The 16,384-nt window shown below is 36.6% G+C and overlaps 1 protein-coding gene across 1 annotated transcript in view; it reads right to left on the bottom strand.

Moving 5' to 3' along the window:
- The window catches only part of LOC121867956 (DNA polymerase epsilon subunit 2-like), a 30,724-nt gene that overhangs the window by 2,720 nt on the left and 11,620 nt on the right, over positions 1 to 16,384 (bottom strand). Inside the window, exons 5-12 of the mRNA XM_042368120.1 lie at positions 14,765 to 14,909; positions 12,230 to 12,338; positions 8,870 to 9,011; positions 8,545 to 8,649; positions 7,933 to 8,063; positions 6,994 to 6,997; positions 1,286 to 1,468; positions 705 to 881 (exon numbers count right to left, since the gene is read on the bottom strand). Coding sequence (XP_042224054.1) covers positions 705 to 881; positions 1,286 to 1,468; positions 6,994 to 6,997; positions 7,933 to 8,063; positions 8,545 to 8,649; positions 8,870 to 9,011; positions 12,230 to 12,338; positions 14,765 to 14,909 — 996 coding nt within the window. The remainder of the gene's footprint in view (positions 1 to 704; positions 882 to 1,285; positions 1,469 to 6,993; positions 6,998 to 7,932; positions 8,064 to 8,544; positions 8,650 to 8,869; positions 9,012 to 12,229; positions 12,339 to 14,764; positions 14,910 to 16,384) is intronic.

Genomic DNA, 16,384 nt, shown 5'->3' with positions numbered 1-16,384 from the left:
AAAATTTTCCTCATTGCCAGAGGTCACTAGTGTAGGTTCCGTGCAGCTCTCACGACTTTAGTCCTTGAGTGTACTACAAAGTTTGGGCTCCATTACAGCCTGACCACCTGACAAATAAACTGGCAAAGGAAGAATTTACGGTACTTCATATCCTTAGGATACAGTACCCAGAAAAGTCAGAATTTGTAGAATCTGGATCCTTTCCAATAACCCAGTTTAGCATGGGTTTACTCTTAACTAAATACTTTGGCTAAATATGTTTATAATGAGGGAAGACATGAACTAAACTTATGAAAGACAAATTCAATCATTCTATTTAAGAATTATTGTTTCCTTCAATATGAAAGTGATGAATAGCCTCAGCCATTAATTTTCCCACTGGAGGGACATTCTAAAGAATGGAAAGAGGGCAGCAAATGACATCAAGAAAATAGAGGCCAGGTGAATATATGACAAAATAGATTACAGTTCAAGCAGAAAGCAGGTAAACAAGTTATATAATCGTAACTTCATTATTTCAAATTTAATTGAAGTGTTTAGTATGGAGTCCCCCCTTTAGGTGAACTCCTGCAAGGACAGCAAAATATCTGATATACAGTACTGTAGTTAATTATATACACTCCCAACTTCCTAACAGAGTAAATCAATTCTATGAATATACAATGCATATACAGTAATATGTTTTTATAAAGACACAACTGTACCGGGTTCATGATGATGGACTGGTTGTGGGTTGTGGTGAAGGAGTCCCCTTTGTCTGCAGTGATGATGACATCCGGTGTTGGGTGGAGTGACAGGCAGTGGTCCAATCCCCAGTACACAGGCAACACATGCAAGGGTAGTGCTGCCAAATGGCCTTGACTCACCAATGTTTTTGCAAACTGGAATACAAGTTATTAAGATATTTATGTATAGTGAAAAATGACAATTCTATATCGAGTATCATATACTTTCATTGCTTGGAAAGTCACAAATACTGTACTGTACAGGTACAGTATATCCAAAAACCTAAATACCCTGTATAATCTTTTTTTGCTCTTCCAAAATGTTTTCTGCATGACAAAAACACATTCTGCCATTTTGCAAGTGTATTTTACACCCCATTCATTTATTGGACCAGCAGCTGGCAATCAATGTTTTTAAGAATGAAGAACCATGATATTTGCAACTAAAATACAGCTTGTGATTATTATTAATTGCATCAATTTACTTCTCAGACATGGTTCTACAGGCACTGTAGTATATTAATTTACCAAATGTGGAAGACCACACAAAAAGACTTAATATGGGCAGGAATGTCATCAGAATTTGCAGGAAAATAAACACAGTTGCGACACATCTTGGCCACAATATTTTCCCGGAATATGACGATCTCTTGGGTACAGAAGAGCAAACGGCAGGGGTTGCTGACAAAGAAGGCACTTGGGACTGCTTTCTTTATTTCCTCGGTGATATTTGCAGGGGAGGTCTGGGGATAAATTATACACACATTATACCTGAGGAAAATCAACTAACAGAATGAGATACTGGATTAACAAGCACTCATTTACTCACAATCATATACAGTTAATTAAGTTGACATCCTTATGCCTGAGGGTTGGCAACCTTGACCCCCATTCCATAAGTTTTCAGGCTGTCTTTACTAACTTTCACAGATTTCTCATCTCTCATGAATTTCATTCATACATCACAGCCTTCCTCAGGCCCTCCTATTTAATACCTGAACCATTATTCCCTCATCCCTGATAATAATATGGTCAAAATACAGTACAGTAGCTAATTTTTCTAATCCAAAAATTTTATAGTATTTCTCTTGGCAATTTTAGTATTACTGTATCATTTTATATTTTATTTTAATTCATGATGTTTCTACTTCACTAGACTGTGACTTGGTCTGAATCATGGTCTCCAGGAAAATAAAAAATTTAGGTTACTGATTTTTCATTTTTCTTGAAATGTAATCTATTTGACTCATAACATTACCATTTTCCAAATCCATAATACTCATATATTTTTTGATATTTATGAATTGCATATTTGACTATGTGGCACCAATATGAACTCACTAAACAAACCAAATTAATCAAAGAAAATAATAAAATCTGTATAGTATTTCTATTTTTTAACCCCCCTAAGAAAAGGAAGAAACAAAGAAAGAACAACTCAGATAGGGTACAGTCTACATGTTCCCAATTAAGTGAGGTTTATCATGGGTTTACTGTAATGAACAATTTCTGCAGTTCTTATCATGTTGATATTGACATTGTTACCTATTAATACAGCATTCTCTCCAAATATTCACGTTTGTTACAGTTCAATAATGCAGTACTGTATATAAATAAATTTTAGCTCACTAGATTACCAATGTTTTTCTTGAAATTTTAAATCTAATTTTATACAGGACTGTATTCTGAAAAGTTTTATTTATACAAATTAATAACAGTACGTACAGCTCCTCCCCGACTTACAACCTACTCGACTTACAACCACCCGCATCTACCATCTGCCTCAGTTGTACCAAAATTTTGTCAAATTACCGTATATACTCGTGTTCGAGTTTATAAGACCAAATTTTTAGGCAAAAAATTGGGGGTCGTCCTATACATGCGTAATAGTTTTGTTAGGTTGAACCGCCAGATGATGGGAAGGGCGAGGAGCAACTTTTAGCTTCAGACATGAAAAATATTTACCATTTACTACCAGTAAACAATGGAAGCGTAAAATATGTACCAATTAGTAATGAAAAGTTGTGCAGTTCCTTCAGCAAATGAAGCTCACCAACTTACAATAGGCTAAATTACCTTACAACGTGATTCAGTAGTCTATGTTGAAGTTCTTAGCACAGGCTAACTTATCATATCATAAACGGTATCACAGTTCTCATTGATCTACAAAAAATACTGGTCATAAAAACATTTTCGACATTTCACATGTAATATAATACCCGGTAATCTACTTCAACCTCATATTGTTTACAACGACGCATGACGCACCACCAGCTGTTGAGTATCAATCAGCTAGACGGTACACGTGTTTTTCGACTCGTTTTCAGTTAAAAAACTGTTACATCACATGTATATTTTACCTAAACTGCGCCTGAATGAATATATTCTCGGAAATAAATAGTAGTTTTGCTGAAACGTGATGTATTTTAATGTAAAATAGGATAAAACACGTGACGAAAACAAAAGATTTTACCTAACCTTCCGATGTTCAAGAGAAGTCACTCGTTTTTTTAATAGTTTTTGGTTAAAATACTGTTATATTACAATGGCATTCTATTCATACTGTGCTTGATATAATGCATTCACGGAAATGTAATATTTTTGCTGAAATGACCTACGTATTACAGTGGAAAGTGGGATAAAATCGTGACGAAAACAATGATTTTCGCTCTCTTTCATTCAAAAGATGTTACCGTAATCGCTTTTCGATTGGTTTTCAGTTAAAAAACCATTGTATTACAATAATATTCTATCCTAATTGACTTGAATAAATACTACGATACCATATTTCTGAATATTTTCATTAAAATCCATCCAAATCATTTTCCTTGTCATTGTCTGCAGCACCAAACAGCTTCTCCCAGTCCTCTCCTTGAACAGGGCTAGAGGGTACGTGTTTTTCGAATCGTTTTCAGTTAAAAAACTGTTACATCACACGCATATTTTACCTAAACTGCGTCTGAATGAATATATTCTCGGAAATAAATAGTAGTTTTCGTGAAACGTGATGTATTTCAATGTAAAATAGGATAAAATACATGACAAAAACAAAAGACTTTACCTAGCTTTCGATGTTCTTGAGATGTTATTGGTTTTTTTACTAGTTTTCAGTTAAAATACTGTTATATTACAATGATATTCTATTCATACTGTGCTTGATATAATACATTCACGGAAATGTAATATTTTTGCTGAAATTACGTACGTATTACAGTGGAAAGTGGGATAAAATCGTGACGAAAACAATGACTTTCGCTTTCTTTCGTTCAAAAGATGTTACCGTAATCGCTTTTCGAATGGTTTAGTTAAAAAACTGTTGTATTGCAATAATATTCCCTCCTAATTGACTTGAATAAATACTTGAATGGAAATATACAATATTTTTGTTGAGACTACCCGCGTTTCAGTGTAAAGTGTCGTAATAATAAATGGTAAACAATTTGCTTTCGGCACTCGTGTTTCAGGCACTGTGAGCCTCAGTTTATAGGACGTAGAGCGTTTTTACTGAAGGTTTTGTTGTTCCATTACCCTCAAAAACGTGGGTCGAACTATAAACGAGGAATATCATAAATTAACGATTTCTTGGTCAAAAAATCAGGGTCGACCTATAAACGAGGGGGGGTTATAGACGAGTATATACGGTACGTATTTTCGAGTCCCAATGTCAGTACACAGACAAAATTTTCTTTTGTAATTCACTTTAAAATGGCTGGCAAGCTTAAAAGTGAGAGTTTTGTGGTGCTGAGAAGAAAAAGAGACACCCATTTTAGATTTTCTATGTATTATTTAAGCATTTTCGACTTACGACCATTTCGACTTATGACCTGGATTTGGGTCCCTAACCCCGTCGTAAGTCGGGGAGGAGCTGTAGTTATCTATGGCTGTGCATGCCTGAAGAAAGGAAAGTGAGATGGAAAATTACAAATCTTACAAAAAGTTATATAAAATTAAACTGAACTACTTGAGCCTCTCATGCATGCAATAAGTTTTTAAGTTTCCGTGACCACGACAAAAGTCATATGGAACCACTCACGTGAGGCCTGGTCATCTTTGTTTTGTGACCAATTTATCCCCACAGAAATTGTCTTTTTTGGCATGGTTTATACATCATTGGCTTCACTATTGTTTTAACTTTAATTAAGGCAGAAAAAAGGCAAAAGTAAGACTATTTTTCACTCCTAATAAAGAAAAAATACCCCCCTGTATTTGTGTTCTCACCATCGTATCTCGGATATTTTCTCACAAACCTACCAAGGTATTATCATAGTTATGGAACTGGAATTTTATGTTCTTTCTAATGGTGGCTTTGGAATTTTGATGCAATTAATTGTGGGGAGGGTGGGAGAGGAAACAGAGAGCCAAATGCAACCTACCAACACAGCTGATGGGAGGAAACTAATGAACAGAGGAACTCCACCCACACTTTGTCCACTGTATCTGTATTTTTCTAGCTATATAAACTGTTTCTATATCAATATCAAGATCATGCAGTCATCTATGATGCATGAAAATTTGGCACAATTATCTAGAAATCTTTTCTTTTCTTTGGCAAATTTTTAAAAAATTAATGACGGAATTTGCATCACCAGTGCAAGTGCTACCCAATGATTTGACGCAATTTGCATCACCAATGCAAGTGCTACCCGATGATTTGATGCACTTTGCATCATGATGAGTGAGAGGGTTAATGCTTTTATCAATTCAGACAGAGTGGAAAATGATAATGATCTCAACATGCCAAATTACAATGTATTCTACTTTGTCAACTTGAATCATTTATCCCCTTAGACACATTTGAATAAATATCTTGTATAAAGTTAATAATTACCCCTGTATTACAACATTGAAGATATGTGATACCATTTTTGAGACTAGATATACATTAGAGTTGTGGTTGTGAGCAAGACTAATTACAGACACTGAAGAAAATTTAAAGGTTCAAAAAGGTGGAGCTCATGTCCCCAATATCTATAATAATGAACTGTCGGAAATTTGACCCGTTTCCCTTGACAACGGTATAAATAAACTGTAACTGACTTCTGTGCTGAGTTCTTTCCAATAAATTCCATTTCTCGGTTCAAAGGGTTATGTCAAGAAATCCTCCCTCGTGGGAATTTATTTTCCACAACAACGATACTCAAACATTTGGTCTCTGATTCACAAGTGTAGAACGGTGAGTTTATAGACTGGAGAGAAATACACACTACTATATTCAGCGTACCCTAAGAATAATGGAATAGATTCTAGAACAATTTCTCCATCAACATTAGCATACAGGTAGTTCTGCTATAACGCGATAATTGTGTTCTTGTAAAATATCATGTTATAGAAAATCGCGTAATAGAAATAACAGGGCTTATGGAGAAAATAGGGTTAGGTGCAGATTACTCGAAATCGAAAAAATTTAGTAGTTAGCCTAACACAAAGGATAGCACAGTCTAAATAAATGTTACATTCATATCTAATAATGAAATCATACAGTAAATGTAACACTTTACCTTGAAAAAATATGAATGTAACTTGATGGGGGAGAAGGGTGATTTTGAGGTTGATAACATCGAGCTTCTCTTCAAGTGTTATATCCTTTCTTTTAAGATCATCACCAGGAATTCTATCACCAGAACGCTTCTTGGAGATATTCTTCTTTACCATATTCACAGTTAATACCACAAAATTGGAGAAATAGAAAGCAAAAATCGCGTTATAGCAAACAAGCGTTCGCGTTATACAAATATCGTTCCTAATTCATAAATCGCGTTAGAGCAAATTCGCGTTATCAAAACACGCGTTATAGCAGAACTCGCTGTACTGTGTTTATATAAATTAATATTGAAATAATTAAGGTACTAGCCTCCTGGATAACAACTCTATAAGGTGGGCTAGTTGTTATTAGACAACAACGGCTTGAGTTTACAACCCACATGTGGTGAAGTGTAGTGTAACCCCCCTCCCAAATGAACTATCGAAAGTTATAAATTTTTACATAAATAAGTTAAATGGGTAGGTAATAATTCCTATTAAATACCTAAAACTAAGGTAAATAGGTAGGTAATAATTAATATTACATGTCAATCCCTACACTAATATACTTAAAGTACCACTGTAACACAAGAAAATTAGGTGGCTACTAAAAATTATGACGACAGGTATCTATAATAATAAAACTCTTAGTCGTGAAGTGTAGTGGTATGCACTCCTCAAATATCGTCACAATAAAAAAAATTTGAGGATTAATAGAATGTGAGGTATGTGCAGGTTGAAATTTGGCTGGTCTCTGCTGATAACCTAAACAAACTTGTGTCAGCTGGTGCAAGAATACCAATCTTTCGGATTCGAAACCAGTATTACACAGTAGTCCCTCGTCAACCTTAGGGGTTAGGTTCCTGGAAAACCCCATGGCTGGTAAGACTAAAGGCTTATGGGAAAAAGGAGGTTAAGTTCCACAGCCACCAATAGCCCTCATCAAAGCCTATATTGTACATTCCATTAAATTTGAGTCAAATACATATAAAATAGCGTAATATAAATTTAACAGTGTAAGGGGTATTTATCTTCTTTGGGCCTTGGCCAAGTCTTACACCCATCTGTTCAGTGATCTATTCTATCTTTTCAAGATTATGGTCACGTGACATATTAATTACTTTTGCACATTTCCGTGTGCCACCAGCAACACTAGCTCTTATCTTAGCCCCACTTTTCTTAATTGTATGAATCGAAGATCCATTTACCCCCATGGCTCGTTCCACTGATGCTACGCGCTCACCGAGCACTAGTCTATCAAGCATTTAAACTTTCCTTTCTAGAGCTGCGCTAAACCGTGGATACTCGAAATTCAACGCTACAGTTGGCGAAATGGTATACAGAGTAAAAACTGTGGCTACCCGAAATCCATGGTTGGTGAGGGACTACGGGTACTCTAGTACAGGTACTAAAATTTTCCCAATTCAGCTCTAATTAGTAATTTAATGTTACTAAAACAATTTTATAAAACAAAAACTAAGAATTATATTAATCCTTATTTGGATTTTCTATTAGATGATGATAGTTTAACTAATTGTATACAACAACTCAATTGCCAACCACTAATCACCATTGGAGGGGTGAGATTTTTTTACATGAATATTTATATTTCCCTATATGTTTCAGTACCTCTCCTGCAGTCTCTAGTCTTAATAAATGGTTTACTAAAGCTAAACTACATAGTCACCTGGGATATATGTTACATGGCCCTGGGTCATTAGGCCCTGGCACAAAGATGAACCTGGAGTGTGCCATGAGTTCAGGATATCCAGCGATGAGGGTCCCCAGTGACCCCAGTGCTTGCCGTAGATCATGAGCCTATTGATGAGAGGAGTTGGTTTATCCAATATAAATTATAATAAATGTTGTAATCTTTCTTCATACCTTAACAAAATGCAGAATTTCATTCATCTATAAATTACAGTACAGTATACATGTAATGAATCAATACTTGCTAAAAATTTTCTTGGAATCACACATACAATCTCTTATAGAAACTGATAACATGTTTAGCATTTCCTGTGGTAAGTCATCAATCTTGTGACTGACTGTTTTTAGGTAGTTTAGATATCTTTTTACATGGGACTTAACAAATACAAGAGATGAATATACTTCATCTGCTAAAAACAAGTACCACATTTTTTCAGTTCTCATATCACCACATTTAACAAATATTTATGCCTCCAAGGCATGGAGGACCATTTAAAACTTCTCCACATTGTTATTAAATGTTTTAACAATACGGAAATGGTTTTGTCTTTCAACAAACACATTACATATTCATGAAAAGTTCACTGACCTGCTGAGCTCCATGGCAGGAAGATACGAAATTACCACAGAATATGAAAGCTGTTGGAGGGAATTGAGCATAACCATTGAACAGTGTCTGCAATTTTTCAGTGACCTGAAATAAAACAACAGAAAAATAGTACATAAAAATCCAATGGGTAAATAAATACAGTGTATTTCATAATTGAAATGCTGCTACCCTGTACAACTGAAGAAAAAAATAATTAGATAAATAATATAAAATATCCATGAAGATAAACACCAATACAGGTAATTATTTTTCAATCTACAGGATGCTTGACACACATTACTTGCTCAACAATAAAGCACTTTACCTTAATTTTATCTAACCACACATCTGATAGAACAACAAACATTGCATCTTTATTCTCTTGCTCAATTTGTTGGAGTCTGGGGTTATTTTTCGCACACACATTCCCCTGACCACCGAAGTAGTTGATGTTTCCTATTAACGCTCTGAAGAGATAACACATGGCATTAAATGACTTGCATAAATTATGGAAAGTGGTATAAGTGGCACTGATTCTAAATATGGCAAAATTATCAGTTTAATTTTGTTTTATTTTTTCAATACAGTATCTAATAAAAGAAATCTGTGATAGTAAAAATAAATTTTCTAAATATCATAATGTCAGCATATCACTCCACACAAGGCATTAGGGGATTTGTACCCACATTTCTTTTACTCATCACCATCATCCATATTTCACACTTGCATGGGTTAGCTGCTGTTAACTGATGGCAGCTCTCCATGCTGCAAGGTTTCTTGCCAGGTTCCAAACTCTAATGTCATGTAATTCTCACAACCACTTCCCATGTCATTCTTTGCCTATCCCTGGCTCACTTCCCCTCCACAATTAGGCTCATGTACCTCTTTAAGTCTTGACCCAACTGGTTTCACCTATTTTCTCCACATAACCCAAACCATCTCAACCTGCCTTTACACAGGATTTTGCCATTCCTCTTCAATACCCAGTAGCCCTCTTAGCTCTGAATAATGCATCCTACCTTTCAGTTTCACATTGTACAACCACCTCAACATTCAACTTCAGCTTACTCATGTCTACTTATGTCATCCTCTTTAACTGTCCATGTTTCACTGCCATACAACATCACACTTCTTACACCAGTTGCATACATTCTTTCTTTCACTCAAAGGAGAAGTCCTCTTGTCATCAATAAAGGCAGCAACTCCCTAAACTTCCTTCAGCCACTTCTGTCTCTTACACTGGCATTGATCATGTCACCCAGGTAGCAAAACTCTTCAACACAGTTCAGGGACATGTCCTTATGTTCAGTTTCCCCAGCCTTGCTGTGGGCACATGGTTAACTGCACATACAGAACACTTAAAAGTCATCAACATCCTGCACTCAACCATCTACCACTGCACCTCTTGTGTACTCACCAGCCACACTCATTGCACATTACTGAGTTGCTACCAAAATTTATCCTGCAGACAACACATGGCCATTTTCCACTTTCCATCAAGGGTCTTTCACCTACACCCCTAATCATTTCTTTTGTTTTTGTTACATTCACTCTCAGACTCTTTGCCCCTATTCCATCTTTCCATTTCTTAAATTTCTTCACTACCTCTTCAATACTATCTGCTATCAGGGCTGGCCAGTCCTAAAGTCATGTGATATTGCCTCCAGTACCTGATAAATAGAAAGGGGCTCAAAAGATACCCCCGATGAACTCTTACTTTTACCTCAAATTCCTCACTCAATTTAAGCAATTTCTTAAAATTTCTGCCTTTATCTAATATAATGAAGTACAGGTATTTATTTAGTGTTTGTGAATTCTATATGACTTTAAACATACAAGTATAAAACATCACATTAGAGGCATAATTAATCCCCAGCATACACTCAAACACCTATTCTCTCCTGGGAAAGTATACTGTAATTCACCACAAACTTCAACAACTTCTACTGGTATTTGCCTGTATCTAGGAAGGGTTGGTTCAGCAAATTCCTTTCCATTCCTCTCTTTTATGGAGCTATTTTGTTAAATATCCAGCAATAATAAGTCAAACATTGGATCATTATATGTACACTGGTACAGTATTAAGCAATTGGAATGAGTTATGTAAGAGCTGCCTGTGCCCAGCCTTAGTTAGTAAGTAGCTTGCCCTGACTGGGGAAAGTGTAGCACACCACCTCAACTTCTGAGTGAATTTTTTCAGAACATATTCTTGTGTATCTACTTCAAAACATGAAGAGGTTATTTAGGGGCTAATTTTCATTAAAAGCAAACAAACATTCTTATGTTTGCTTTTACACTTTAGATTACCACATTAATTGTTCTATAAATTTTGGGGGGAAATGATTTCCCAGTGTTAATTTTATAGTTGTTTTCTTGTTAGATGGTATGATACAGTATATAAAATTTTTAAAATAATAATACAAATATTTGTGTTTGTATCATCATTCAAAAAACTCAAGTTATCCTACAGGTTGGAAACTTATGTACTGTATCTGTACATTTCCTACTGATGTTAGTATGAATGTTTTCAATTATTTTCACCAAGAAGGAAAGAATTAAAAACAAAATTAACACATGACACTAAGAGCGCATGAATATGTATCAATAATTCATATGAAAAATATTAGCATAAAATTTTCAATAACAAAAAGTAGAAATATAAATCGGGTTCCTTTCAATCATCATACTTTCTGCCTCTTATTAATCTGATTACATGAATTCAATGTCAGAAATCCCAATCTTCACTGCTTTTATTTCTTTGACAGTACTTACCGGGTACAATAAGGAGGGCCTCTAAACTCCCAGGGATAGGAGAGAAGGGAGTTGCATCAAGCTCAGAGCACAAAGCCTGTTGTCGCTCATAAATCTTAGTAAACATCATTATCACCACTCAAAGTTTCTTTATAAGGTCATTGGGTCAAAACATCAAAGTGACTTCCTAAAACCAACAGAGGAAACCGACAAATTGTGCAAAATATTTTTAAACCTAATAAAACTGAAAGGCTGTGGTGGTAGTACTACAGTATTACCCCGCTTTACGCGTCTTTTTTTTACGCGTTTCCACGTTTACGCAGTACCCTGCCAGACCCGAAATGCTCACTTTATGCGGTGCATGTACTCTTTTACGCGGAGAGCGGCGCGGGCAGGGTGCGCACAAGGTCGCCCAGTCATCAAAACATTACCGAGTTCTTCACCCGCCACCCACCACAGCCGGCCCAAGTCAGTGATAGTGATAATTATAGTGAGGATATGGACTTTGAGGGGTTTGACAAAGAGGCCTGCAAGCCTCTGTGGTGAATACTGATACAATTGATACAAGTGATACAGGCGAGGGCCAATAATCTGCCCTCTGCCTCGGAACCAACTCCCCATCCCTGTGTGCCCAGCCATCTTTTCTACTAATGTAAGTGTTAAAAAACCTAATATTATTGATATTTCTCTTAATTATTAATTGTGTGTGCATACCATCATAAAATTAAGATGTTATTTTTACTACAACGTAGGTATTGTGTCTGAAAAAGTGGAGTTTGATGGTCGGCCCGGTCTCTATTTCAATTAATCCCATATGTTATGTTGTTCACGTTACGCGGGCCTCCGTGGGTTCAATTGACCGCATAAAGCGAGGGTTCACTGTATAGTACTAACCATCTGGATGTTCTACCAAAATGCACATGCCCAAACTAACCTTGTTGAGCTGGGAGCTTCAGGAGGTGGAAGTCCAATAGCATTGGCATGCAGTAAGCCATCCTCATACCACCCATCCACCAGGACAAAACAGTTGTGTGTGAATAAACCTGATAAAAATTTACAAATACAGTAATATCTCCCTTAGCCGGAATCCCTCAAACTCGGAACTCTCAGATAGCCAGAATTGAAATTTTCTCGGAAAATCGTTCCCAACACCGGAATTCTCCGTAAAATTCCGGCTTTGGGAACGATTTTCCGGAATATTCCCCCCAAAAAAATCCTGATACCTGGAAAATTCCGGGGATGGGGAAGTTATTTTCTGGGTTTGAGAGATGAGAATCAGGCGCATTTTCTGGAAACACTGAGAAAAAATTTCCGCTACCGTTAAATTCTGGGGATGAGGGATATTTTTCCGGGTTCGAGAGATAATGTAATGAGCAATTTCTGGAACTTCCAAGAACATTTTTCCATAACCTGGAAAATTCCGGGGATGAGAGATTTTTTTTCCAGCTTTGAGAAAGTCGTCTCATTACCCGGAAATATCTGAACCAATTGTTCCAGCTAACGAGGATATCACTGTATTCCATATTACAAAGAAAAGGTATTGTATAGGGAGAAGAGCAACACATGACACAATTAACCTGCTAATTATACTTGAGGATGCACAGCAGTCTATACTCTATCCTGGCAATCAGAGAGAGCAAAGAACACAGGGTAATTACTATATATGATTATCATAAGAAGCCAAGATTTACAGTTTCCTGTGTATTTTCAATATTAAAACTGGCAAAACCATAAACATTTTAAAATGCTAATATTGGAATTACCATATAAAGTATTCTATTCCAATACCCAGGTTATAGTACTGTACAAGGTCTGTCCAAAAAGAAACCGAACTTTTTAAATAGCGCGCCAACGAGCCGGTGCAGCGTGCTCGCGACGGGTGCGCTGTGTAGCGGTGACCTTGACCTTTAGTCTAACACTAGCCGCATCATGCCACGTCAATTAGTCATCAAGCTACACACGCTAGAATGAACGTGTGTTTAGTGCACTTGGCGATTTGTTGCAAGTTGAACAATGAAGGATCTTGAAGAGCAATGTGTTTGTGTGAAATTCTGTTTCAAATTGGGAAAAACTTTTAAAGACTTTTCAAATGTTGCAACAGGCTTATGAGGAGGATTGTTTGAGCCGTACGCAATGTCACGTGTGGTACCAGCGTTTCAAAAGGGGAAGAACATCCACCGAAGACGATCCCAAATCTGGACGTCAGAGTCGCTCAAATGTGGAGGTGATGTTGATCGTCTTTTTTGATTGGAGGGGCGTCGTTCATCATGAGTTTGTTCCACGCGGTCAGACAGTCAATAAAGAGTTTTACTTGGAGGTCCTGAAGCATTTGAGGGAGGCAGTGTGAAGGAAGAGGCCTGCGTGGACAAACAAGACCTGGATGCTGCACCATGACAATGCACCTGCTCACGTGTCGCTCCTTATCCATGACTTTTTGGCGAAGCACGAGACGACTATCGTCTCCCAGCCACCCTACTCTCCAGATTTGGCTCCTGTGGTCTTTTTTGTTCCCGAAGTTGAAGTCCACCCTGAAAGGTCACCGATTTCAGACGCTAGAAGAGATAGAAGAAAATTCGCTACGAGACCTGCACACCATCCTTCAAAATGCGTTCCAGGACGCGTTCCAGAACTGGAAAAAACGTTGGGAGCAGTGTATCAACAGTGGAGGGGAGTACTTTGAAGGAGACAGTCTGATTAAGTTGTAAGCAAAGCAATAAAATTGTTTTTAAAAAGTTTGGTTTCTTTTTGGACAGACCTTGCACTGTATGTGATAAATATCCATTCCACTAACAAGAACATTACACCACATTGTATCATACCTCACTCCTATATCAACACACACCATCATATACAAAGTCTATAACACACAATATGTAAAAACAATTTACTAGTACAGTACATTAGTGTGGATCCTTATATTAGTACATCAGTGTGAAACTTTTTACTAATACAGTACTGTATAGTACATCACGGTGAAATTTTTTTACAACTGCATCACTGGAGCTTTTTTTTCGTAATTAAGTGTGGAAATTATTTACTAGTACTGTACATCAGTGTAGAAATTTTTACTAGTTGTTCACAAAAATGAAACTTTGTGTTAAGCAAGGCAGTATTGTCATTCATCAAGATGGAACTTCACATAGATGAGGTTACTCATTTCAGTAGAAAATTGTCACCATATCAATGACAAGTGTGGAACTTGGTGAGGTAACTCATACACTGAAGAATTTGATGTTGAAGGCATCTCAACAGAAACCCACCTGGAGTTACAGGTGTTTCTAAGACCATTTATCAATTTGGAAATTAATATTAATATGAATTAGTGAAGAATTTGATAAGGTATCAATAATGTGACAAATGTTTATCAATTTGGAAATTAATATTAATATGAATTAGTGAAGAATTTGATAAGGTATCAATAATGTGACAAATGTACAGTTCCTCATCAGTGTGGTACTAAGTTACTCACCAGTATGGAACTTGGTATTAGTAAGGTCAAGTCGGACAGCTCCTGTGTCATCCTCAAGGTGGTGTTGGCCCTCTACTAGCTGTGTAAGGAGTCCCAATGTTACAACTTCTTCTAAACGTGAGCTGGATCCCATCAAAAACTCGACCTAAAATGTTGCCAATGTTTGAATCATCTTCTCATGAAGACATTAAAATGTTTTCAATATTACAGTACTATAGGATCTGAGAACATAAATGCAATTTAATATTTTTTTCTTAAATACCTGTATATATCAACTCAAATAACAAAATACCAAGGAGTAAACTAAGCCATTATATTCAGCCTCTACTACAAATTCTAAGGTTAATATTTCATAGTTGTCATGCATGAAACTCTATATTGATTCTTATACAGTAAAATCCCTCTAACCCAAACTCGCTTAATATGGATCCCCTTGCAAACCGGACTGGAGTCCAGCACTGGATGCGCATATCCCAACCCGGAAGAGCACAATTAAAATTCGATTAGTAGCAATGGGGAAAGTTTGTGTAAGCGAGGGCTGCCACTGTAGTGGCGCAGGAGGGTAACTCAACCGCTGCCACCAAGGAGGCAGTAAAAGTGTCTAAGGAATATGAATAGTACACAGTGCATATAGTCAATGAAATTAGCAGTGAAAACTTAATCTCCACTCTTCCTTATGAGCGTAGTACAATCAATTCCTGCCTCAACCGCCTCGTCACCTCAAGACTCAACTGCCTCATGATAATTTAAGAATTACTAAACATAGTACTGTGCTATTAACACGTACTATGTGCTTCTATTTTTCATCAACAGATATATTATAGTGCAGTACAGATAATACAGTAATATATACCACAAGAAACACTCTTTTACATCGTATGATTCTCTTACCACTCTCCTATTATATTAGGCTGCGACCATGAGCAAAATTATCTACAGCTAGCGAAAAAATTTAAACTTTTATCCATGGCATCTGTTCTAACTGTGCTAGAAAGATAAATTTGATACCAAATGATCCCAAACAAATTCTCTAAAAGACTGATAAAAAATAAATCCATTAACAAAATATTTTAACATGATATAATGATGGGAACTCAATTCTTTTATGAAAACATATGATAAGGGTCATTAAATGGAGGTATTTTGGGGGCAAGTGGCTTGAATAGAGCTAAATGTGACAGCCTAGACAGCATACACAACTGCCTGATGTATGAGAGCGCCCGGCAACACAAACGAATGGGTGACTCGCCGAGAGGGAAAGATCTCGTAATTGTGGGTTTACGGTGTTTGAACACCATACTGCACCACTTCCTCATTCATGGGTCATCACTTTATCCTCCTACACCTATTAATTAAGTTTAGGTCACGTGCTTCTGGTTTTTCTGGTTAGGTTTCATTTCGTCAGTATTTTGCATGTTTTTGCCACACAATTTCCCTCCACTTCAGAGCCCTGCCAACTTTGTACAACCAATATTGTTGGTAATTGTGGAGGGGGGGATCCTGTCTCTATAAGTACTCATTTCCAATGTAAAATGAAGGTCAAATTAGTATGAAACAATGGAATACAGTACATTAAAAACCTATTTTCCAAAGTAATTTCCTGCATGGCAATTTTGGAAT

The sequence above is a fragment of the Homarus americanus genome, unplaced genomic scaffold (assembly GCF_018991925.1).
Source record: "Homarus americanus isolate GMGI-L3 unplaced genomic scaffold, GMGI_Hamer_2.0 scaffold37032, whole genome shotgun sequence".
Taxonomy (NCBI): domain Eukaryota; kingdom Metazoa; phylum Arthropoda; class Malacostraca; order Decapoda; family Nephropidae; genus Homarus; species Homarus americanus.
This window is presented reverse-complemented; position numbering and strand designations above follow the sequence as displayed.